This window comes from Pelobates fuscus, chromosome 2, assembly GCF_036172605.1.
Source record: "Pelobates fuscus isolate aPelFus1 chromosome 2, aPelFus1.pri, whole genome shotgun sequence".
Classification (NCBI taxonomy): domain Eukaryota; kingdom Metazoa; phylum Chordata; class Amphibia; order Anura; family Pelobatidae; genus Pelobates; species Pelobates fuscus.
The window spans coordinates 419,093,483-419,117,841 of record NC_086318.1 but is presented as its reverse complement, the minus strand read 5'-3'; the positions used below and the strand labels follow the sequence as shown (position 1 = coordinate 419,117,841).

Below are 24,359 nucleotides of genomic sequence, written 5' to 3'. Positions count from 1 at the left end.
TAATATAAAAAAAATAAATTGGAAAACATGTTTCCAAAATCTAGCAGAATATGATTTTATAAAGGAGATTTATTTATCATCCAATAAAAGAAAATGGTGTCAGTGTCTAAAAGGGGAGCAATCGCCTTGAACATTGATGCAATCTATGGAATTAGATGCGTTTCATGGTGATGGTTCTCGTTTTAAAACTTTCTTTTTAAAACTTTCACTTATCTTTTAGTGACACTTCCATAAATGTCTATGTTCTCATTGCCAAGAAGGCTTAAGGATTTATTTTATTTATATGGATAAAAAGATCTTTATTATGCCGTGGGAATTAGAGGTGTTGTTTGTGGATACTGATAGGTAAAAGAGTGTGTGGTCAGCTTAATTACCCCCCCCCCTCATTTGTCCACAATGTCAGTTAGTGACTAAACCTCACAGAAAACAGCAACTGCTAGGAATATGAATAATAAAAATGAAAGTAACATTGTCTTAAAGGGACTCCCACTCCTTCTAAACATCAAATAATTAGATGAAAGCAGATGTAAAAATCCCAGATATGTTAAATGGCAGCTAAGAGATTCAGCAATTTAAGGCATTCTAGGTGCCTTCAAAGTATCCCAACAAGATGTGGCTTAGATAGAACTGTAAATGAAGAAATTAAAAGCTTTTTGATGCCCCAAGTTGCTGGCAATTAAGGTTTGCCAACCTGTACTGTTACAATATACTGCCTACAAGGTGTGAGAATCCCATTAAGTCACAAGGAAATAGCAATTTCAGAACATATATCAATGACTGACAGTAAATAGTGTTTGTTTCTACTGATCATGAGACAATGTACATCAAGTATGTTTTCCTTTGACCACAACAAATTCACCATGAACTATTAAACCCTTATTCAGTTTATTTAATTAACTTAGTTTTGACGTATGAAATGCTGAAGGCAAACAGAATACATATATATATATAATGTTTTTGTTTTATCCCCCCCACTAACATACAGTAACATGTAACACGGCTGGAAGATTCCATTTGAATTAAACGTACCTCCTTGTTCATCCAACATAACCAAAGTTCTGATACCAGCATCTTTACTCTACATATCCCGAAATGAGAGCAGGGCAGGAAACAAGACAGAAAGAAATAGTGATCAGTGACAGTGTAATCAAATCTAATTGGACAATAAAAAGAAAAAAAATGTAGATTGAGGTATAAACGGATTATTGGACAGAAAAATACATCATAGTTAAATGCAACATTTTTTCAAAAACACTCACAGAATCGATTTAGCTTGGTTAAGGTGAATATTAGAATTTCTAAAGTAAAATATTCTCTTCTTATCCTGGATTGGTACAAGCACCCCTATAACAAATAATTTTGTACCATCTCAACCCATGCATAAGGGGGTAACAGAATGTATGTAGTAGCTAATATTTAATTATGTGCACGAATACGTTTAAGAGCAGTTACATACATGTCTTCTGATGTACAAGAAAAATGTATCAATAGTAAAGTCAACCCATAACCCTTTTGAGGACTGATCTCCTGTAATGAATAACTCTCATCCAGCCACAGACTGACTGAGGAAAATGAATGATGTAGCTGAACAACAAACGGTGGGCCATTGCTTTGCCTTTTGTACGTTTCTGCGTCACGATGAGGCCTAGTGTTCCGAATACCACTGCAATCAAGTGTCGTTAATCTAATTACAGAGAAAGAGAAGATACGTATTTCCAGTACAGACTAACCCTGGCGTTTGGTAAATAATGGTGGTTAATACGTTTCATACTATAAGCTTTTGTGATGTATTTCATGTAAGAGCACTCCATGTATTGATTGAATTCGAACCCTCATAATGGATGTTTATAAATACTTTGATGTAATCCACACTTTCAGTTCTAAGCGTCCGTGCTTTGTGTATGCGGTAAGTAGTAAGTCAATACAAGGGCAAATCTTCAGCCATCATCAGAAAGCAAAGATTAAAAATAAAATGCAAAGAAAAATAGCATTATTTCGAAGGCTGGTAATTGGACTTCTGTTAATTAATGCAGTTCGAAGATCTTGTGATCTTTTGTCCTTCAACATTATCAAAAAATCCTTGGAAGGTGAGAAGACAGAGATCGATATACCAGTTGCCTGATTTTGCAAAACAACTGGAATGCAGATGCTTACTAATTATAAATTAGAGACTACTAGTTTCGGTTAGAACAAAAATATGTCTTAGGTTATTGATAAAAACATTGGACATTGCCTTTATTATGAGAATTCAGAGAAGGTTACACTTTGGATAAATTAACCCATAGGTCCCAACATAGGCATCCTGTGAATCAGAACACAGGTGCGAGAGGTTAAAGGGGTGGACCAGTGATGCGAATCACATGAATTGTGCCACCCAAATGGGGCATGTCCGCCTGAATGACAGGCAGGTCAGCCTGCCGTGCATGCACACCAGGTTGCCTGCCAATCAAGCAGGCCAGCCCACTGAGGGAAGACAATGAAGGGAGCACTCTGTTTCTCACGATGCTTCGTGCTACACTTTTTGGGGACAGATCCCCAGAAGCAGAACACCAGTCAGGACAGCAGGACAGGACCATAAAATCAGAACTGTTCTGTTGTAATCGGGATGTTTGGGAGGCCTATTTATCTATGTGTATCTAAATGTAGAAAGAATGTTCTTAATTTTGTAGCTTATTTGAAACCTAGTCTACATAGAGTGACTAATATTCATAGCTGGATATTCATGGAAATCATCCCTTTCACTGTAGAGTCAAAAAGTGAAGCAAATCACAAATAGGTCGGTAATAGTTACAGAGGGGGCAAGGTAGTTTTAGGTGCCAACATCACTCAATTCTACATAGACATAAATTACCCCATACGCTTGGTAACTGGCTGCCCAGCGAGTAAGTTCTGTTATAAATGTCAATTTGCTTATTTCTATATAACTCATATTTCCCCCCTGTCATGCAGTCTGGCAATGGTAAGCAGCTCCGCATCTCTTGTCATTGCCAGCAGTTATTGGATTCGAGTTGGAGTTATGGGTTGTGAATTATGGAAAGTTATAGATAATGTTACATAAAATAAATCGTTTGTTGCCAGGAGTTCCATAAAGATGTCACACTGGTACTTGATTAAAACTGCAGATATTTATCACATGATTACTGACCCCTATAGATCATAGTTACAGTAGTAAGGTTCATTATAACAGTAGGCATAATTGATGGTAATGTCTTCTATCTCTGCAAAAGACAGTAATGACTATGACATGGCAGATTCAGAATTACTATCGGTTAGTGTATTGGGGAACAATCCTGATGTGACGTTTTAGAGAAAAACAATAAAACTCTAAATCATATCTTTACTCCTTGTGCAAAGAGCAATATGTTTGGCCTGTGAAACAAATCCAGAACGGATGGTTTTATTTTATCCTTAACATCGCGATGAGTTTTCATTAAATGAGACTAATTGAAATGTTGGGTCAAAGATGGAAAAGTAACTGTGACATTTTACGGAGATGCTTACTAGAGTCAGCCTCAGCAAACCTCTTTCAAGATTGTTTTGTGAGAATTAAAATCATTCATAAATGTGCACATCTACAGTATACACAGACAGCTAAATACAGGCTGCATGGGAAAAGAAAAAGTAAAACTTAATAGGTACACTATTGTACCTGTAGGAGACCCTCATCACCTAGACCAGGGATAGGCAACCTTTGGCACTTTAGATGTTGTGGACTACATCCCCCATAATGCTCTTACACCCAGAATGCTGGCAAAGCATCATGGGAGGTGTAGTCCAAAACATCTGGAGTGCCGAAGGTTGCCTATGTCTGACCTAGACACTTATCTAGAGAGTACTTGTTCTTTAACCCCTTAAGGACACATGACATGTGTGACATGTCATGATTCCATTTTATTCCAGAAGTTTGGTCCTTAAGGGGTTAAAGACTCTATCTATCTATCTATCTGTGTGTCTATGTCCATTCATCTAATGTATCGATTCTCCATAAATTACTCCACTCCCCTGTATGCCGTTCTGGGGTTTGCAGTTATATTTGCAGTTATATATCATCATATAGCATTTATTTCCACCTGAACTCCACTTTCTCTCTGTGCCATAACACAAATGCTTTTATCATTAGACATCTGTATTTGTATTCTTAAGAATGACAAATTTACTGATAATTTAGATGTTTGGTCATTTAGCCAGAAAAATAATACAAGGCCACCATTAAAAGAATGACAGAATAGCCAAAAGGTCTCACAGATAAAATCAATTTGTTCATTACAGCGAGCAGCCACTAACTGCTCAATGTTCAGCAGACATGTCCCCACCAATGGCATAGCGAGCAGGGACGTGGTGGAGGTATAAAACTGCTAGTGCTGCCAGCGGGCCATAGAGATTAGTGGTCAGCCAACATTTGGTAATTAAATTCAAAATGTAACGAATTTCAATTGAATCGAATAACTAGGCGACTGACAGTCGATAGAACTAATTCCCACCCCAAGAAAAACTACAAGAATGACTGAAGATCCAAAGAACTGAAAATTCTTCCTGCGTACATCTCTGTAATAATATATTTTGGGATGTGGATGAACCTTGTACTGTTTGTGCGTGCTGACACGCTGGGTGTAAATGTGTTCCTTTGTTCATGCCAGATGTTCAGTAAGGAAATAGATTATGGACAGTCATTAGCTCTTGTGTATGGTTGCCAGATTTGCTTGTTAGTGCTTATATATCACCCAAGTATTAGTTGTTTGGGCCTGCAGTCACAGTTATATTTCACATAGTAGGAGTAGATCCTTCAATGTCCTCACTAGCTTGGCTTAAGATGTGTGTGAACATGCCTTTTCAACCTAAATATAACCTTTACCACATGCTTCAATTCAATGTATAAAAATATTGTAACTGAATAAAAAACACACACACAAAAAAACAAAACAAACAAAAGCAAAAATAAAACAGTTATGGATATGTGAAAAAAAAAATGAATGTGACAAAAATCTCACATTGTCACGTAAGCGAAAGTAGAATTAAGGAGAGTTACCTCTGATTCCATTATATTACGAAGACTTGCATACCGATTTAAAATATTTAATTCCTCAAATACTAATATAGTTTGAAGATTTGAGCCCTTTAACTCCATCAGAAGAAAGAGATCTGAGTCACTTTCCTAGGTCATACAATGCATGTAAACTGCTTAAAGCAAATTTAATAAAATATAGTTCATAAAGATCTCCAAAAACAAATGGATAAAATCAACTGATATTTTTCCATACCCAGTAAAGATGGGACAATTTGGTATTATCTACGACCAGATATTTAACTAGAGAAGATTCAGGTCATTAAAAAGGTTCCCATGCTTTCTCTACATGACAAATACAACTTAATCTTAAATGATACAGAACCAAATTTCACCCATAGATTGTACTAGGAGAATTGCTTTCAAACGTCTAAACGTCTCTCAAAGCGGAGGTTAAAAATAGTCTCTCACACCACCTCTCAGTCAGTTTAGTTGCCGATCAGCACAGAGCTAAGAAGGATGTGCTTTGCATATATGTTATAAGGGGTTTATACACCCTCCTCTGTGACTCCCTTTTGCTTGTATACAAGCTAAGAAAAAAAAATGCCTGCAAAGAGGAATCTCTGTGTGAGAGCAGCACTAGCAGCATGAAGAGAAGAGAGAAACAGCCAGAATGATTTATTGCAGGAGTTTTGCAAGCAGGCAATCTGAGAATGTACAGAGAGAGCAGATATGTTTTATTTACACAGTCAAGATAAAACTTTTAAACAAAAACTTTTGAAAACTGCAATCCTATATCTGTCATGACAAGTTCTGCTTAATAAGCGTTCAAAATAATTTAATACTGTTAGAAAAAAAAATTCCAAATTATCTGTCTACAAAAGCTATCCTAGACTTTAATTGTGACGTTTGTAGATAAATCATTTGGAGAGTATTTCAAACAGCATTGAATCATTTGGAGACCTTATTAAATCAAGGGCAAAGTATGCACTTATATGAAGATCGGTTGCTATTTTAGGTCAAAATAATGCACAACCACCGAAAGATCTGATGGGTTCACAAGCTTTCTCTCATCGCTTAGTGGACATAACACGAGAGGTTATTTGCTACCTAAGGCTATACTTAAGTTTAATCCTAAATAGAGGAGGTTTATAATTCCGATGTGGTCTCTAAACACATGAAACTGAAATTTAACACAATATTTGACATTTGACTAGTATTAACTCGGATGATTTAAATAGAAAACCTCAGGCAATGGTTAGTTTCATATTAAACAAAGCCCAATTCAGCAAGGGAAGGTTATGCTATAAGAAATATAGCAGCAATTAAAATGTTCCAATCCTAAATTAAATGTATAACCATTAAAATGATGGATTGATCTTTAAAAATCTATTAGCTGTTATTTATTTCCAAAAGCAGGAAATATCTAAACGTTTCTGTGGCATACAAGAAGGTCACTAATAAAAAGCATGTTAAAACGATATATAAAACGGTTGGCTTAAAAATTGATGGTTGCTTAATTGCATAATGTTAAAATAGTACTAAAAAATTACTGCAACAGCAAGAAAATAAACTTAATAAGTATATCATAGACTTAAAAAAAATACATACTATAAATAAATTGTGATGAAATAAATGGCCTATGGCAAAATATGTTAGGGAAAAAAACTGTGCTTAGATTCTAATTAATTTCAAAATATATTTATTTAAATGATACAAACTATACCAAATATGTTATTATCTTGTGAGAGTGACATTTATTTCCAATTGCACTGGCATATAAATAAAAAATGTCATCACTCACTGATGTGACCCTATGAGAAGCATTCTACTGGGCACTCGCTACACTCAGTTGGCATATTCGCAGGAATGGTGGCACATGCACCAATTCTGCTAGGGCAAGAAGAGAAGCAGGTGGAACAGAGCGTAGTGAGAGGGGATTCACCGTAGAATAAAGTATGTTAACATAATTTTATTGGAGGGCGTCTGGCATAGATAGGGCTAAACTGAATATAATTTTTAATGTTGATAAGCACTGTGATTGCACTATGTTCTTTAATACTTGCTGCCCTATGCCGTAATTTGGTTTATTAGCGATAGTGACCTGTAGTTAGCAATGCAGTTATCTTTTCTGGTAAGAGAAATGTGATCATTGTATCCTGCAGCGTATCTGCTGACAACGAACCCTTTGCTGCTCATATTGTACGTTCATTTAATACTTTCAGCTGTTTGATTTGCTCTTTGAACCTCTTCACTTGCCAATGGAACTTTAATTAAATCAAACCATCTTCCATTACATTTATTGGTGAATAGAGTTTTATTGGTCTCGTGCGTGTTCTTCGACAATATCCGGCAGATTCCCGGTGGATAGACTCTTCAAATAAAGAAAGTATTGGTACGATGATATGTATCTCTGCAAGCTTTTTGGCTCAGCCAGGACTTGAGTGGCTCAGTTACTTATTTTACCGATTTTCCTATTTCATGGTAATTAGTGAACCGCTCACTGATCTGATTTACGACATTCATCTTCCATTTATATTGGGATGTTCACACGCACATGGGGAAAAAATAGATCCTTGGCAAAAAATGCAGAAAATGCAGAAAAATATACAAATTATATTTATGCAACATCTAACAGGAAATATACAACAATAAATATAGGGAGTTTCATTTTGGCACATTTCATTCACAAGCAATTCCCTTCTAGATTAACTGCACAATCATATATTGACATAATGTGGCAGAATGGCCACTAGCTCTGCACGGTTGTCACTGCGAGGTCTGTAGGCAAACTCAGTCAAGAGTAAGGTTTGCAGAAAATGGTCTCATCAAGACTCACTTCACTCTCATTCATTCACTCACTCTCAGTCATTCACTCTCTCTCGAAACTCACCTACTTTAGAAAGATGTGTTTCAGATATCAACCCAGCAAAAATACCACTACGTCACTATAAGATAGTCCTTTTAAACTAAGGTTGTTTAATAATTTAGCATAAAGCACAGTCGTTTCTAAAAAAATAATCAAGGTTAGAGGGTAAAATAGTCCTTCAAATCATGCTTAAAAATAATGAGAAAAAATTCATAAAACGATTGATAGCAGATTATAAGATTTCTTAGATCTAAAGCATTTCTCTAGAACTGAAACAGTGTATTGGGGTTACAATAAAAGGCTTTTCTAGTCTTAAAATACTGAGCTGCACATGTTAAGAGCTTGCTTATTTTGCACTTGCTGTGTAGCTTCAAAGTGCATTACTTTGTATAATTGATGGTTTTCTAAATGCTGAACTCTGTCACGTGGAAAGGCTGGCTAAGAGTCTGTGTTACATAATGCTTTGAATGTGCCTACAGGTGAAACCGTGAAAGCAACAACATGACTTCGGCTCCGCAACGTGACAGGTTATTATTCAGAAATAAAATCAACGTCTTTATTGCTACAAAAATGAATCCATAAATAGTAATGTTGTGAGATAATGCGACAGATAAGGAATTGCAGAAAAAAAACGCAATATATTTTTCAGCTAATACAATTGTGCGTCAGCTGTTATTTGCATTAAAAAATATGTTGTCCGGGTTAAATTGGATTGGCTGTCTGTCTTATAATTGTTCAGTAATCAGGAAGGTTTATTACATATTACTGGATGAACTAACATAGTGACAGCAATAAATGTCTGGATAATATATTGGGAAGAGAATGCCATCCTTCAATCTATTCAGCCCAGACTTCTACAAGTAAAGGTCCCCTGTATCTTCCTAGGTATTGATAAGGCACAATAATATTGAGATTTGGTCTCCTCGTTACCAGATTCTGGAATGCTTCATGTTTATTAATTCATTTCAATTAGGATCTCACTCTTATTCCATCCAAGTCCAATATAGGCAGCCTAAGGTCTCCAGACTGTTATGCGTAGGGCTCTAGTGGAGGGGAATGCATGGCCACAGTGTTCATCTACTATATTTAGCATATTAGTATTTAATTTTGAGATCTGAAGATGCACAGCTCCTGCAACTCCTCCTCTGCCTCTTACATGTGTTCTGACTGTGCCAAGCAGCACCAAGTTAGGACAAGCAGTGTGACAAAAAGCACTCTAGTAGTCACGTCAAGATGGAGGCATCCCTCATCTGGCCAAGGGACTCTGATTCTGTCTGAGTTCCGTAATTCCTCATAGTTAGTCGATACTTTGGAAACCAGTTCTGGTGGAGGGATCTTCTACACCGGAAATGACATGGGTTCCTTAAGGGGGAGGTTGCCTGGCGAGTTCCCCCACTTCTTTTTTTGTGGGGAGTGGGGAAGGACTCTGGTTGCGTTTGCTGAACAGAAGTTGATGAGAATGTAATATAACGAAATCTTGATCTATGATTTTCATTTAATCTGGTTGGTCTGTAGTTCGTATAACACACAGCGCGATCGCCAGGTATGAATTAGCGCTATTATCCTTCCTTGGTTAATGTTCCTCTCTTCTGGATTGAATTCTTTATTTTCACGTTGGTGCTTTTAGTGTATTTATAATAATAGATAATGCAGTGATCTCCCAGACTGGTACATGGGGTGCTGTTCTGTGCTATCGGAGGCGCTTGGAAGGGTTAAATGGCTGTGTGTGCAAAGAGACTGCCTACCTAAGCAGCACAATAAAATTCTCATTTATAGTTAATCTATTAGCATATGTTATGACATTGTAACTATTATTAACACAATATCCAGTAATTGCTAGTTTGGCATATCTTAAAACAATTTGCAAAAGCCGTAGTTCTTATGAAATGCAGCTTTTACAAACCCTCTCCTTTCTTCCCCGGAAGAGACCTTAAGTCTGAATTATCTCTGAATTAACACTTCTGAATTATCTCTATCTGTGCACGTGTGAACCTGCACAGTGCTGATATGTGGTCTGTGGACGTCGGTCTGAGGTATGCAGGGGGGAGGCATGCTCGCTCAAGTTGAGCGTGCCTGCCATTTCCGTTGGCTCAGGGGAGCTAACAGAAGCAGGAAGATTATATTGACAGCCAGGGGATGTTTCAATTAATTATTTATAAAAGTGCCAAATTATGGGATAAAGCTGAAGTGTTTTATGGGTGTGGACTGTGGAGTGGGCCTTTAAATAAAAAATACCTTTAAAAATAATACATTTGTGAGTGTGTAAGAAAATGTGTGTGTGTGTCTGTCAGTGTGTGTCAAATCAATGAGTCTGTGTCAGTGACTGTGTCAGTGTTTGTCAAATCAGTGAGAGTGTTATTGCCAGTGTGTGTCAAATCAGTAAGAGTGTTATTGTCAGTGTTTGTCAAATCAGTGAGAGTGTTTCTGTCAGTTTGTGTCAAATCAGTGAGTGTGTCTGTCAGTGAATATGTATGTTTCAGTAAGTGCGTCTGTCAGTAAATGTTTGTGTGTCAGTATGTGTGTCTGTGAGTGTGTGTCAAAACAGAGAGAGTGTGTCTGTCAGTGAATATGTGTGTGTCTGTCAGTAAATGTGCATGTGTCTGTCAGTGTGTGTCAAAACAGAGAGAATGTGTCTGTCAGTGAGTATGTGTGTCATTGTCCTCTGTGTGTATTAGTGTCCTCTTTGCGTAACTGTGTATGTCAGTGTCCACTGTGTGCAAATGTATGTGTCAGTCCTCTGGGTGTAAATGTGTGTATCAGTGTCCTCTAATTGTATGTGTCAGTGTATTGTATGTAACTATGTGTCATTGTCCTCTGTGTGATAATGTGTGTGTGTCAGTGTATTGTGTTTAACTATGTGTTAGTGTCCTCTGTGGGTAACTATTATATGAGTATTATATTTTTATTGTGCGACTTTTATACTTCAGATTAATAGTTCACACCAGGGCCGGACTGGGAAAAAAATTAGGCCCGGGCATTTTTCAATCAGAGCGGCCCCCTAAGAAGGGGGTGGGGCCAGAGAGGGTGTGTTTTGTCATCACTAATGACAAGCACACCCCCTCTCAAAGTGAGCAAGTTGGTTCAATGCGCAGAGCCGCGCTGAAGAGCTCTGGCATTAGAAAAAGGCTTGCGCTGTGTTTGCTTTTAAATTGTCTCTGGTGTCTCCACAAGTGGGATACCAGAGGACAATTGGGCCAGGAAAGTGTATGGTGCATGTGTTTGGAGCCTGCTTGTGAAATTGCGTGTGTGTTGAGTGTGGTGTGGTATTGTGTAAATAGGTCAATTTCATTTGTGTTTGTGGTGTAATATGTGTGGCTAGGGGCTGTAGATAGTGTGTGTATAGGGGGCATAGTGTTATAGGGGATGTAGCGAGTGTGTGCATACAGGCTGTAGTGTGTGTGTGTGTGTATAGGTGACGTAGTGTGTGTAGGTTGTAGAGAGGGTGTGTAGGAGATCTAGTGTGTAAAGGACCCAGAGTGTGTATAGGAGATTGTGTGTGTGTGTATATATATAGAGGATTAAGAGTGCATATAGGGTAAGGGATCTAGCGTGTATCTGGAGCGTAATGTGTGTGGTGGTGCAGTGTGAGGGGTGCTGTAGTGTGTGTGTTTGTATATATATATATATATATATATATATATATATTTGGACGTATTGTATGTGTGAGGGGCGCAGTGTGTGTGTATTTAAGAGGGGTGCTGTGTGTGAGGGTGTTTTTATCTGCCGTCACATTCTAGGTTTCTAATTTTCTTTGTCTGTTAACTCACTGAGGGTTATTTTATATATGTGTATGTGTGTGAGCGAGGGTGCTGTCTGTCTGAGGGTGCTGTCTGTCTGAGGGTGCTGTCTGTCTGAGGGTGCTGTCTGTCTGAGGGTGCTGTCTGTCTGAGGGTGCTGTCTGTGAGTGAGGGTGCTGTTTGTGAGTGAGGGTGCTGTCTGTGAGTGAGGGTGCTGTGTGTGTCTGAAGGTGATGTGTGCTGAGTGTCTGAGGGCGCTGTGTGTCTGGGTGCGCTGTGTGTCTGGGTGCGCTGTGTGTCTGGGTGCGCTGTGTGTCTGGGTGCGCTGTGTGTCTGCGTGCGCTGTGTGTCTGCGTGCGCTGTGTGTCTGCGTGCGCTGTGTGTTGGGGGTGCTGTGTGTGTCTGGGGGTGCTGTGTGTGTCTGGGGGTGCTGTGTGTGTCTGGGGGTGCTGTGTGTGTCTGGGGGTACTGTGTGTGTCTGGGGGTGCTGTATGTGTTTGGGTGCTGTGTGTGTCTGGGGGGGCTGTGTGTGTCTGGGGGTGCTGTATGTGTTTGGGTGCTGTGTGTGTTTGGGGGTGCTGTGTGTGTTTGGGTGCTGTGTGTGTCTGGGGGGGGCTGTGTGTGTCTGGGGGGGGCTGTATGTGTCTGGGGGGGTGGCTGTGTGTGTCTGGGGGGGGGGCTGTGTGTGTTTGGGTGCTGTGTGTGTCTGGGGGGGGCTGTGTGTGTCTGGGGGGGGCTGTGTGTGTCTGGGGGTGCTGTGTGTGTCTGGGGGTGCTGTGTGTGTTTGGGTGCTGTGTGTGTCTGGGGGGGGCTGTGTGTGTCTGGGGGTGCTGTGTGTGTCTGGGGGTGCTGTGTGTGTTTGGGTGCTGTGTGTGTCTGGGGGGGGCTGTGTGTGTCTGGGGGGGGCTGTGTGTGTCGGGGGGGCTGTGTGTGTCTGGGGGGGGCTGTGTGTTCTGGGGGTGATGTGTGTGTGTGAGGGGGCTGTTGGTGTGATTTTTTTTTTATTTAAATATTTTAATTAAAATATATTATTAATAATTCTTTTTTTTTTTTATTTAAATATATTATTAATAATTACAAAAAAAAAAAAAAAAGTTAGATCCCCCCCTCCCTTCTTACCTTTAGCATGGGAGGGGGGGGCCGTTCTGCCTGCGAGGAGCCGAGGAGCCGAGGAGCAGCTTCCTTCCCTGGTGGTCCAGTGGTGAGAGTGAACTCTAACCTGCCGGCTAGAGTTCACTCTCGCGAGATCTGAGCGTTGCCGCGGTAACCGCGGCAACGCTCAGACCTCGCGAGAGGACCCGGCGGAGCTGCTGGATTGAGCCCCGCCGGTCCTCTCTGCTGCTTCCCTCACACCCCACAGCCGGCGGCCGCCTGTCAGTGTCTCTGGGCCGGTGAGGGAGATCTTTGATCTCCCCACCGGCCCATGGAGGCTCAGAGCAGGGCCGGCGCTCGGATAGCGCTGGCCCTGCTGGGGCTGGCAGGGGAGATCCTGTGATGTCCCCTGCCGGCCTCGGCCCCACGGCCATCGTGGCCCACCGGGCATTTGCCCGGTATGCCCGATGGCCAGTCCGGGCCTGGTTCACACACTGCTCCTTACATGCACAATATTCACATTATTTCTTTCTTGAGGTAGGGGTACTTGGGAGTTTTTTTAGACCTGCAGGGATACTTCTCTGTAAAAAGGGTGAGAGCACCAAACTACGGTAATAGACCGTTTGAGTTCTCTAGTTAGGCATTCAGTAGACATCTTTTAGTTTGTTTCTACAGACTCCAAAATCAGTAACTGTTGGCAGTCACATGTTTTAGGACTACATTAATGGAACTACTATGTTTGAGTAATTTTTTAACTTTTTTTGACAAGTTAAAAAAAAAATTATATATTTTGTAAAAATAAAAAAATATTTGTTTTAATTTAAATGAATAGTTAAAGTGAACTTGTCATGCCAGGTTCATTTTAACATATAATAATTCATAAGGCAATAATATACACATACATGCGTACTATGGAGTATATATCTATGAATAGTTAGAATGTAGTGTGATATAAAAAAACATTATCTGGGACTTACCATATATTATGCACTAAATAATATACAAGTAAATTGATTGTGAATTCTTAATATTGTTTAGCAAGTGTGAATGTATCCTGCAACGCTGCACAATGGATGGACTAACAAAATAGTTGCAACAATACAAGTTGGATGTATCACTGGGTGCTCGGCAAACCTACCTATCACTGGTACAACTGGTAAAAAATAAGGAAGGAAGGAGCCTTAAAGGAACACTATAGTCACCTAAATTACTTTAGCTAAATAAAGCAGTTTTAGTGTATAGATCATTCCCCTGCAATTTCACTGCTCAATTCACTGTAATTTAGGAGTTAAATCACTTTGTTTCTGTTTATGCAGCCTTAGCCACACCTCCCCTGGCTATGATTGACAGAGCCTGCATGAAAAAAAAAAACTGGTTTCACTTTCAAACAGATGTAATTTACCTTAAAAAATTGTATCTCAATCTCTAAATTGAACTTTAATCACATACAGGAGGCTCTTGCAGGGTCTAGCAAGCTATTAACATAGCAGGGGATAAGAAAATCTTAATTAAACAGAACTTGCAATAAAGAAAGCCTAAATACGGCTCTCTTTACAGGAAGTGTTTATGGAAGGCTGTGCAAGTCACATGCAGGGAGGTGTGACTAGGGTTCATAAACAAAGGGATTTAACTGCTAAATGGCAGAGGATTGAGCAGTGAGGCTGCAGGGGCATGTTCTATACACCGAAACTGCTTCATTAAGCTAAAGTTGTTCAGGTGACTATAGTGTCCCTTTAATGGGCACTAGGAAACCAGCTTCAGGGTGTGTTTTTTTTTTTGTTTGTTTTTTTTGGGGGGGGGGGTCAGTTTTTTACCCTCAAAGGTAACATGGTGACAAGACACCCCTGCTCTCATAACATTTATTAAGATGAAGTTGTCACAAGGATGCAAGTGTTCCTTTAAATGTAAATCTCTTTATCCTGCAACTGGTCAAGGTGCAAGTGTTCCTTTAAATGTAGAATCTCTTTAACCCGCAACTGGGCGCCTCCATCTTAGCTCCCTGTCAATCATTGCTATAAGCTCTGTCCTTTGCACCTTGCAGTCAAGATCAGAAATTACATAATATATTTCTATTTTTCTCTTCATTTGCAATGTTTGCCCTGGCTTTGTCTTCTCAGGACTGGATTATAATGTTATTTGCAATTGTTTTACTACACATTTTAAAGGAAAAAAAAAGTGAATCTCATAAAATAAAAAAAAAAACCTTAACTGGAGTTCGAGGAAGGAAATTTTCACTGTTTTATTCCAAAATGTAATTCCAGAGCAGAGATAGTTCTGGTGATTTTTTTTTTTTTTTTTTTTTAATAATATCATTGTCGCTGTTTTTATCTAAAACGGTGATTTTTCTCATAGCTAGTGTGGTGCAAAGCACACATCTGTGACAATCACTCCTGAGAATCCAAACAGAATTAAGCAATGAGCACTACAGCAAGGCAGATTAATGCAGATTAGCGAGGATCAGCACGTAACAAGAACAGCGACAGATGACATCATAGAAAGGGAAATCTCTCAGCAGAGAAAAATAATATTATCAATAAACATGTTTAGTAAATATTTCGATAAAACATATCTTCTGATATCATTAGTTTATTATTTTATTGATATTAAGAACAGGAGACTTTGAAAGTCCGTCTTTGTGGAATTTATTTATAAAAAGTCATTCATTAGAATTTTACTAAAATGTAATATAAACATTGACTTACCCCTTCAACATACTGAAGCATTCGGCGTGTGCTTTCCAATGACTGGAAAAAAAGAATTGGTAAAATATTAATGTTGGCCCTAAAGTGGAACATGTGTACGACAACAGTAAAATATACAGCAGACAATAAGAACAGACAAACCTAATTCTGTTCTGAATACATTTATGCACTTGGGAGTTTTATTGAGAAAACAGTAAATTAGGCAATTTTCATACTGAAAAGCAAACTTTGCAGTTATGGATTTTTTAAATTAAACATTTCTGTTCTATGAATCAGTGTATATAGATAGCATTTTATCCTTTTGATGTCAGTTTGCCACAATTCACTTTGTTCAGTTTCTTGTGTAAGCATTAGAAGAACACTGTTTTAGATCATGTAACCTCTTCAGTCTCTGTCCCTGATGCTCCACATTACTAGTGATGGTGAGGAAGAAACCTCATCATACTGTCTAACAGCTAAACCTGGTAACCTCATCATACGGTCTGAGAAAAGCTAAACCTGGTAACCTCCTCATACTGTCTAACAACAGCTAAACCTGGTAACCTCATCATACTGTCTGACAACAGCTAAACCTGGTAACCTCATCATACTGTCTGACAACAGCTAAACCTGGTAACCTCATCATACTGTCTGACAACAGCCAAACCTGGTAACCTCATCATACTGTCTGAGAAAAGCTAAACCTGGTAACCTCATCATACTGTCTGACAACAGCCAAACCTGGTAACCTCATCATACTGTCTGAGAAAAGCTAAACCTGGTAACCTCATCATACTGTCTGACAACAGCCAAACCTGGTAACCTCATCATACTGTCTGAGAAAAGCTAAACCTGGTAACCTCATCATACTGTCTGACAACAGCCAAACCTGGTAACCTCATCATCCTGTCTAACAACAGCTAAACCTCGTAACCTCATCATACTGTCTGAGAAAAGCTAAACCTGGTAACTTCCTCATAGTGTCTAACAACAGCTAAACCTGGTAACCTCATCATACTGTCTGACAACAGCTAAACCTGGTAACCTCATCATACTGTCTAACAACAGCTAAACCTCGTAACCTCATCATACTGTCTGAGAAAAGCTAAACCTGATAACCTCATCATACTGTCTAACAACAGCTAAACCTGGTAACCTCATCATACTGTCTAACAACAGCTAAACCTCGTAACCTCATCATACTGTCTGAGAAAAGCTAAACCTGATAACCTCATCATACTGTCTAACAACAGCTAAACCTGGTAACCTCATCATACTGCCTGAGAACAGCTAAACCTGATAACCTCATCATACTGTCTGAAAACTGGTGACTTCATCATACTGTCTGACAACAGCTATATCTTGTAACCTCCTCATACTGTCTAACAACAGCTAAACCTGGTAACCTCATCATACTGTCTGAGAAAAGCTAAACCTGATAACCTCATCATACTGTCTAACAACAGCTAAACCTGATAACCTCATCATACTGTCTGACAACAGCCAAACCTGGTAACCTCATCATACTGTCTAACAACAGCTAAACCTCGTAACCTCATCATACTGTCTGAGAAAAGCTAAACCTGATAACCTCATCATACTGTCTAACAACAGCTAAACATGGTAACCTCATCATACTGCCTGAGAACAGCTAAACCTGATAACCTCATCATACTGTCTGAAAACTGGTGACTTCATCATACTGTCTAACAACAGCTAAACCTGGTAACCTCCTCATACTGTCTAACAACAGCTAAACCTGGTAACCTCATCATACTGTCTGACAACAGCTAAACCTGATAACCTCGTCATACTGTCTGAAAACTGGTGACTCCATCATACTCTCTGAAAACAGCTATATCTTGTAACCTCATCATACTGTCTGACAACAGCTAAACCTGGTAACCTCATCATACTGTGCGACAACAGCTAAACCTAGTAACCTCATCATACGGTCTGACAACAGCTTAACCTGGTAACCTCATCATACTGTCTGACAACAGCTAAACCAGGTAACCTCATCATACTGTCTGACAACAGCTTAACCTGGTAACCTCATCATACTGTCTGACAACAGGTAAACCTAGTAACCTCATCATTCTGTCTAGCATCAGCTAAACCTGGTAACCTTAATATTCTGTCTGACAACAGCTAAACCTAGTAACCTCATCATACTGTCTGACAACAGCAATACCTGGTAACCTTTTCATACTGTCCGACAACAGCTAAACCTGGTAACCTCTTCATACTGTCCGACAACAGCTAAACCTGATAACCTCTTCATACTGTCTGACAACAGCTAAACCTGGTAACCTCATCATACTGTCTGACAATAGCTAAACATGGTAACCTCATCATACTGTGCGACAACAGCTAAACCTAGTAACTTCATCATACGGTCTGACAACAGCTATATCTTGTAACCTCTTCATACTGTCTGACAATAGCTATATCTTGTAACCTCTTCATACTGTCTGACAACAGCTATATCTTGTAACCTCGTCATACTGTCTGACAACAGCTAAACCTGGTAACCTCATCATACCGTCTGACAACAGCTAAACCTGGTAACTTCATCATACCGTCTGACAACAGCTAAACCTGGTAACCTCAACATACGGTCTGACAACAGCTAAACCTGGTAACCTCTTCATACTGTCTGACAACAGCTAAACCTGCTAACCTCATCATACTGCCTGACAACAGCTAAACCTGGTAACCTCATCATACTGCCTGACAACAGCTAAACCTGGTAACCTCGTCATTCTGTCTGACAACAGCTAAACCTGGTAACTTCATCATACTGCCTGACAACAGCTAAACCTGGTAACCTCATCATACTGTCTGACAACAGCTAAACCTGGTAACCTCATCATACTGCCTGACAACAGCTAAACCTGGTAACCTTCGCATACTGTCTGACAACAGCTAAACCTGGTAACCTCATCATACTGTCTGACAAAAGCTGAACCTGGTAACCTCATCATACTGCCTGACAACAGGTAAACCTGGTAACCTCATCATACTGTCCGACAACAGCTAAACCTGCTAACCTCTTCATACTGCCTGACAACAGCTAAACCTGGTAACCTCATCATACTGTCCGACAACAGCTAAATCTGGTAACCTCATCATACTGTGCGACAACAGCTAAACCTAGTAACCTCATCATACGGTCTGACAACAGCTAAACCTGGTAACCTCATCATACTGTCTGACAACATCTAAACCTAGTAACCTCATCATACTGTCTGACAACAGCTATACCTGGTAACCTTTTCATACTGTCTGACAAAAGCTATACCTGGTAACCTTTTCATACTCTCCGACAACAGCTAAACCCGATAACCGCTTCATACTGTCTGACAACAGCTAAACCTGGTAACCTCATCATACTGTCTGACAATAGCTAAACCTGGTAACCTCATCATACTGTCCGACAACAGCTAAACCTGGTAACCTCATCATAGTGGAGTTGTGCAGTGCCTAAAGTGTCCTTAAAAATACACTCACAATTTCCTGGAGCTTAAATTGAAGCTCCAACATAAACGCCTGGGTGGAACAATCCCCGCCTATGGATATAGTGTGGTTCTTGGTGGTAGCAGTCAATTAAATAAGGAGAGCTGCTTATCTTTCCACCATTTGAGTGACTGCAACCACCAAGAACCACACTATATCCATAGATGGGGATTGTTCCGCCCAGGCATTCAAGTTGGAGCTACAATTTTAGCTCCAGGAAATTGTGAGTGTATTTCTTTTGTTTTATTCTATTTATTTGGACAGTGACATACTACACTATATATTTCCCCCTTTTTTTTCTCCCTGCTTTTATATATATTTAAGGACTGCACCACTCCTTGTACTTTCAACAGCTAAACTTAGTTGGATTTTTTAATTTGGGTCAGGTACCATAATGACAGTGCATAACCAGACAGAGATTATGTACATTATGGTGGTTAACATGATACCTCAATTAAGAATCCAAGAGACCCACTCTAACTAAAGTAATAATTATAACAGGATACAAAGATAATGTGAAACTTCGTCTATCTATCTTGTTATCCATCTGTAACATTATATATTATACTGTATAATTATATAATATCCGGGCATATTTATCTCACCTCATCAGCCAGTTGGTCTGCACGCCTCTGCATTTCCTCCAGCTCATTGCGCATATCAGCGTCTTCGGCCATTGTGGCTTGTTGTGTGTTTTGGGATTAGGGGATTTACAGTGTTTAAGGATCCTCGGATCTGTAATGCATCAAACATAACACATACAAATTTAGACGGCTCTACAGATGTGCACTGAACAGTAAATAACCATTGCATTACCCATTCATGTTTCCTCATAATAAAGAACAAAAAACAAACATGTGAATATGGATTTCTCTTTTCCTGATCCTCGTTTAGAGGATATTATTGACATTTAAGAAACCGCAGTGTCTCACAATGCCTGTGTCAATAATTACAATTCCTAACTCCTTACATAGACATACATTTCAACATCAAAAATGTATCTTACTTACACAGACTGATTTATAAATGCATTTATTGTAGTTTAAAGACACATTACTGTGAGTATTATTGCTGTTGAGCTCTGTTATACACTCAGACACACCGACAATATGGAGCTCCTAGAAAAGAGGGACCGAGGGATTTGGGCCCATGACAGGGTATGCTTAGGAGTTGTAATTGGATACCAGTACTCCAGCTGAGTACATCCGTGAAGAATCTCCCAAGTCCCAAGCGCAGTAGTGATTATAAGTGTGAATATGGCTCATGAAGGGGTAAGATGATCTGTTTAATCGAGGCTCAGTGGCCTGCTTTTATGCAGTACAAGGACACAGAAAACACACACATGACACTCCCACACAAAACAGGGTAAACCCTCCCCAGTGCCTGGGAGATAATTGAGTCAGGAACTGTGCAAACTCAATTATCTCCAGGCACAGAAAAACATACAATTTACAAACACCCCAAAAGTACCTTCAAAACACATGAAAATCCCACAAAAGTTACATCTCCTGATAGCCCCGATCTGGGTGACCAACAAATCAAAAAATCACCCAGATCGGTTCAGGGGTTCAAGATTTCCATGGAAGTAAATTATTTGACCGACCGTGCACATGGTCCTATGCCCAAAACAGTTCCATGAAATCAGGGCTAGCGGTCGGTCAACTTTGGTAACATAAAAACAAAGTTTCAACAGATTCCCAAACTGAGGAAGAGAATGGTTCCTGGAAATGGCAAAATAGGGGTTTTGTCACATAGCTCTCCCCCCCCAGTTCCATGGGATGGCATACCCGCCTAGACCCCAATGGGTTGGCTTGGGGATGTCCGGTCAAGTTGGTTATTTTTCTAGCTCTGGAAAGTGCCGAACCAGGGACACCCAGGGCTAGCCACTAATGGTGGTTCGGGAGATTTAATTCCCAAACAGGATCTTTGTATATGACCCATAGTCAGTGGGCAGGAGGCTAGTGTCCACACTCCTCCAGGAGCCCGTGGCGAACGTCCAGGCAGAGGGGTGTTTGTCACAGGAGGTATGCATAGATATGATCTGATCCCTTGGCTTGGAAGGAGTGAATGGGTGGGGGGATATGTGACAATGGCGAATTATGTCATCCAATGAAAACGCAAGGGCAAGGTAAGGTTGGAAAACACTGGCAAAGAATGGGTTAGATACTGATGAGAAGGAGTAAAAAATTCTGCTGTTTTCATGTACAGGTGTGTATCATGTACACTAATTAAATCCTCATGCAGAATCTGTATATTTACACAAACACCATAAAAAGGATTATTTTTTTTTAAATATTTGAACAGGAAATAAAAGGGTTCCAAAATTTGTAGACACCTGCAGAAAAAGTAAACATGTCCGGACAAAGGAGCACAAAAAAAATCATATGCGAACCTCCCTTGACTTAGACATCATTGGTTAAGAAGGCAGTTAGACTACAAATCCCATTATCCTGGTGTCCTCAAAAATGATGATTGAAGCTATGTAAATCAGATATGTAATTTCATGTTAAAACACATGAATACATGTCTGCTCTTTCATCATCTGCTAAACAGGAGGTTAAAGATAGAGTCCCAACAATGCCACAAATCCCACAATATAAACTAAATAAACTACCTTTCCTTCTGCTAGACTGTCTGTGATATTATACATATAAGTAATAATACAATTATTTATATATAATATAAGTAATACTTGGCACTCCATCAGCAAAAAAATTAAGTTGACCACTGCCTGGTTGCAATCCTGCATTAAACAGGTTTAGGGAGCACTGACAGGTCTTCAAGTCAGTCAAACGGTGCTTTATTGTGTTTTCAAAAAATCAACTGTGCTACAAATCGACATTTCGACCCATTCAGATCTTTATCTAGATCATATATATATATTTATAAAACAATATATAAACAATATTTGAGTTATAGCTTATGTTCTTTGTCTTTTCTTCCATATTTACGGTTGTTATTATTATGTACATAGATGTAATATTAATTAATGTAAGCCTTTCATGTCAAGGGATTGGATAAATCCTTGCATGTTGTGTGATATTCTGGCAAGTCATGGTCATGAATGGATTGAAGTAATAAATATTCAACAGATTTAGAGATTCTTTTCGCACCAAACTGTAATTCGTCCCAACATGGTTCCTTTCGGGTGTTTGGTCAAAGTAACTGGATTCCGAGTTGAAATGTACCGAATTATGGACTAAACGAACCACACAATGCTAAACATGTTCGGTCAATGGCGGATCAATATTGTGAATACCATTTTGGCTTTATTTATGTTAAATAAATCATGACATGGTGTAATATGTCATGTGTTGTTGTTCATCCGAGGTTGTATTTACCTACTTTTAAGACCTGCTAAGGAACAGATGATTAATATTATGTCCTTATATGTAAAACCATAGAATTTAAAAAGGGTGTACTTTGATATATTTACTGTTCCTCCTACTTTCCCCTCTACTGATTACACACACAAAAAAAAAAAAATGGTGTGAAAATGCTCCTATCAGTGTACTGCAAAACACATAAATATTACTATATTTTGTATATATTTCACAGCACACTGACTGGCACTCTTTCGCACCTTATTTGTTTGTTCTGATTCGATTTCCAAAATCAAACTGGTTCATGGATTGCAAGATAAAATGTACAAGTAAAAGTTGAAGGAACTTAACATGTATAGCTTGGAGGAAAGACGAGCCGGGGGGGGGGGGGGGGAAGGGGGCTTATGATAGAAACATTTAAATACATAAAGGGAATCAACACAGTAAAGGAGGAGACTATATTTAAAAGAAGAAAAACTACCACAACAAGAGGACATAGTCTTAAATTAGAGGGGCAAAGGTTTAAAAATAATATCAGGAAGTATTACTTTACTGAGAGGGTAGTGGATGCATGGAATAGCCTTCCAGCTCAAGTGGTAGAGGTTAACACAGTAAAGGAGTTTAAGCATGCGTGGGATAGGCATAAGGCTATCCTAACTATAAGATAAGGCCACGGAATAATGAAAGTATTTAAAAAAAATTGGGCAGACTAGATGGGCCGAATGGTTTTTATCTGCCGTCACATTCTATAACTAGTGATGACCCGAACAGTTCACCAGGAACCGTTCGCCAGCGAACATAGCGTGTTCGCGGCCGCGAACACGCGCGATGTTCGGTCCGCCCCCTATTCGTCATGGAGGTGGGAGGGTCTGGGAGGGAGGGTCTGCTGCTGATTGGCTGGAATGTGTCTGCTGACTGTGAGGTACAGGGTCAAAGTTTACTCAATGATGACAAATAGGGGGCGGACCGAACATCGCGCGTGTTCGCGACTGCGAACACGCTATGTTCGCCGGCGAACGGTTCCTGGCGAACTGTTTGGGACATCACTATCTATAATATTTGGCTGGGCCAAAAATGTACTTTCTTCAGAAAAAAAATATTCTACGGAACTGAGATTTATCACCGTGCACATGTCTTTTAATATAATGTTATATGTATAAAGTCTTGCTACCGTTTCCTTTATTAAAAATCATATATTTTGGTCTAAATCTTGCAATTGCATTTTCAATTTAAAGTGGGTGTCTACTGAATAAACCAGTTAGTGTTACCAACTTCTTACATCATATTTTATTTCATAATCCGAAAGTAATCAAGCCCCCAACTAGACAGAATTAATCCATAAGGAAGACTCATGTCCAATTCTGCTCAATTTGCTTGAAATCATTCAATTGTGTTCGAATTGCTTAAAATCATGAATTTCTTAATATCAGCCTTTAACTGTTTATATTTGGCCAAAAATTTTAAACACTCAACCTCATGACCAAAAAGACAAAAATAAAATAAAAAATAAAACATTGAGAAAATGGATTTATAGTTTTGAGCCATCTGATATTTTGTAGCTCTTGTCTCTCAGTCTACTACACAGCATGGAAAAGATTAAAAAAGAATGAAAGGGAAGGATTTAGCTAAACTCACACATGCAGGCACTGTTTATATGGACCAATCAGCTAAATGACTGTTCCATGTGACTTGTTGGATAATATTTTAAGCACTTTAGTAGTCACATGATCTGTAGATTAAACCAGAGATACTGCAAAATCCTTTACGTTTTGTAGCCTTTGAAGGCAGAAGCTTGTTCTCTTGATGTTTGGATATGATAGTGACTGCAGATTACCGATGTCAATTAACTTGTTTCATGTAATCATTGCTATGTTATACAAATACTAGCCTGCCATGATTGGATAGCGTATACATGGATGCCAAATTGGTCAAGTATTGAGCCCGAACCCGAGCGGGGTTTTTGTTGGTGGCAGGCCAATGACAAAATTGGCAAAACGGGTGCTGTGAATGACTGTTAAGAGAACTGTAGCTGTAAGTCTGTTTATTATTTTTTATTAATCATGAAAATGAAACATATAAAACACATGATCTGTACATGTAGTGGATACTTGATCAACTAAAGTAAAAAGTACCTAA

The 24,359-nt window shown here is 39.3% G+C and overlaps 1 protein-coding gene across 2 annotated transcripts in view; it reads right to left on the bottom strand.

The window, feature by feature from the left end:
• The window catches only part of SNAP25 (synaptosome associated protein 25), an 80,213-nt gene that overhangs the window by 24,133 nt on the left and 31,721 nt on the right, over nucleotides 1-24,359 (bottom strand). For both annotated transcript variants that reach the window (XM_063444019.1, XM_063444018.1), the window contains exons 2-4: nucleotides 19,506-19,635; nucleotides 15,403-15,444; nucleotides 1,030-1,078 (exon numbers count right to left, since the gene is read on the bottom strand). In XM_063444019.1, the coding sequence (XP_063300089.1) occupies nucleotides 1,030-1,078; nucleotides 15,403-15,444; nucleotides 19,506-19,577 (163 nt within the window). In that variant the 5' untranslated portion in view covers nucleotides 19,578-19,635. The remainder of the gene's footprint in view (nucleotides 1-1,029; nucleotides 1,079-15,402; nucleotides 15,445-19,505; nucleotides 19,636-24,359) is intronic.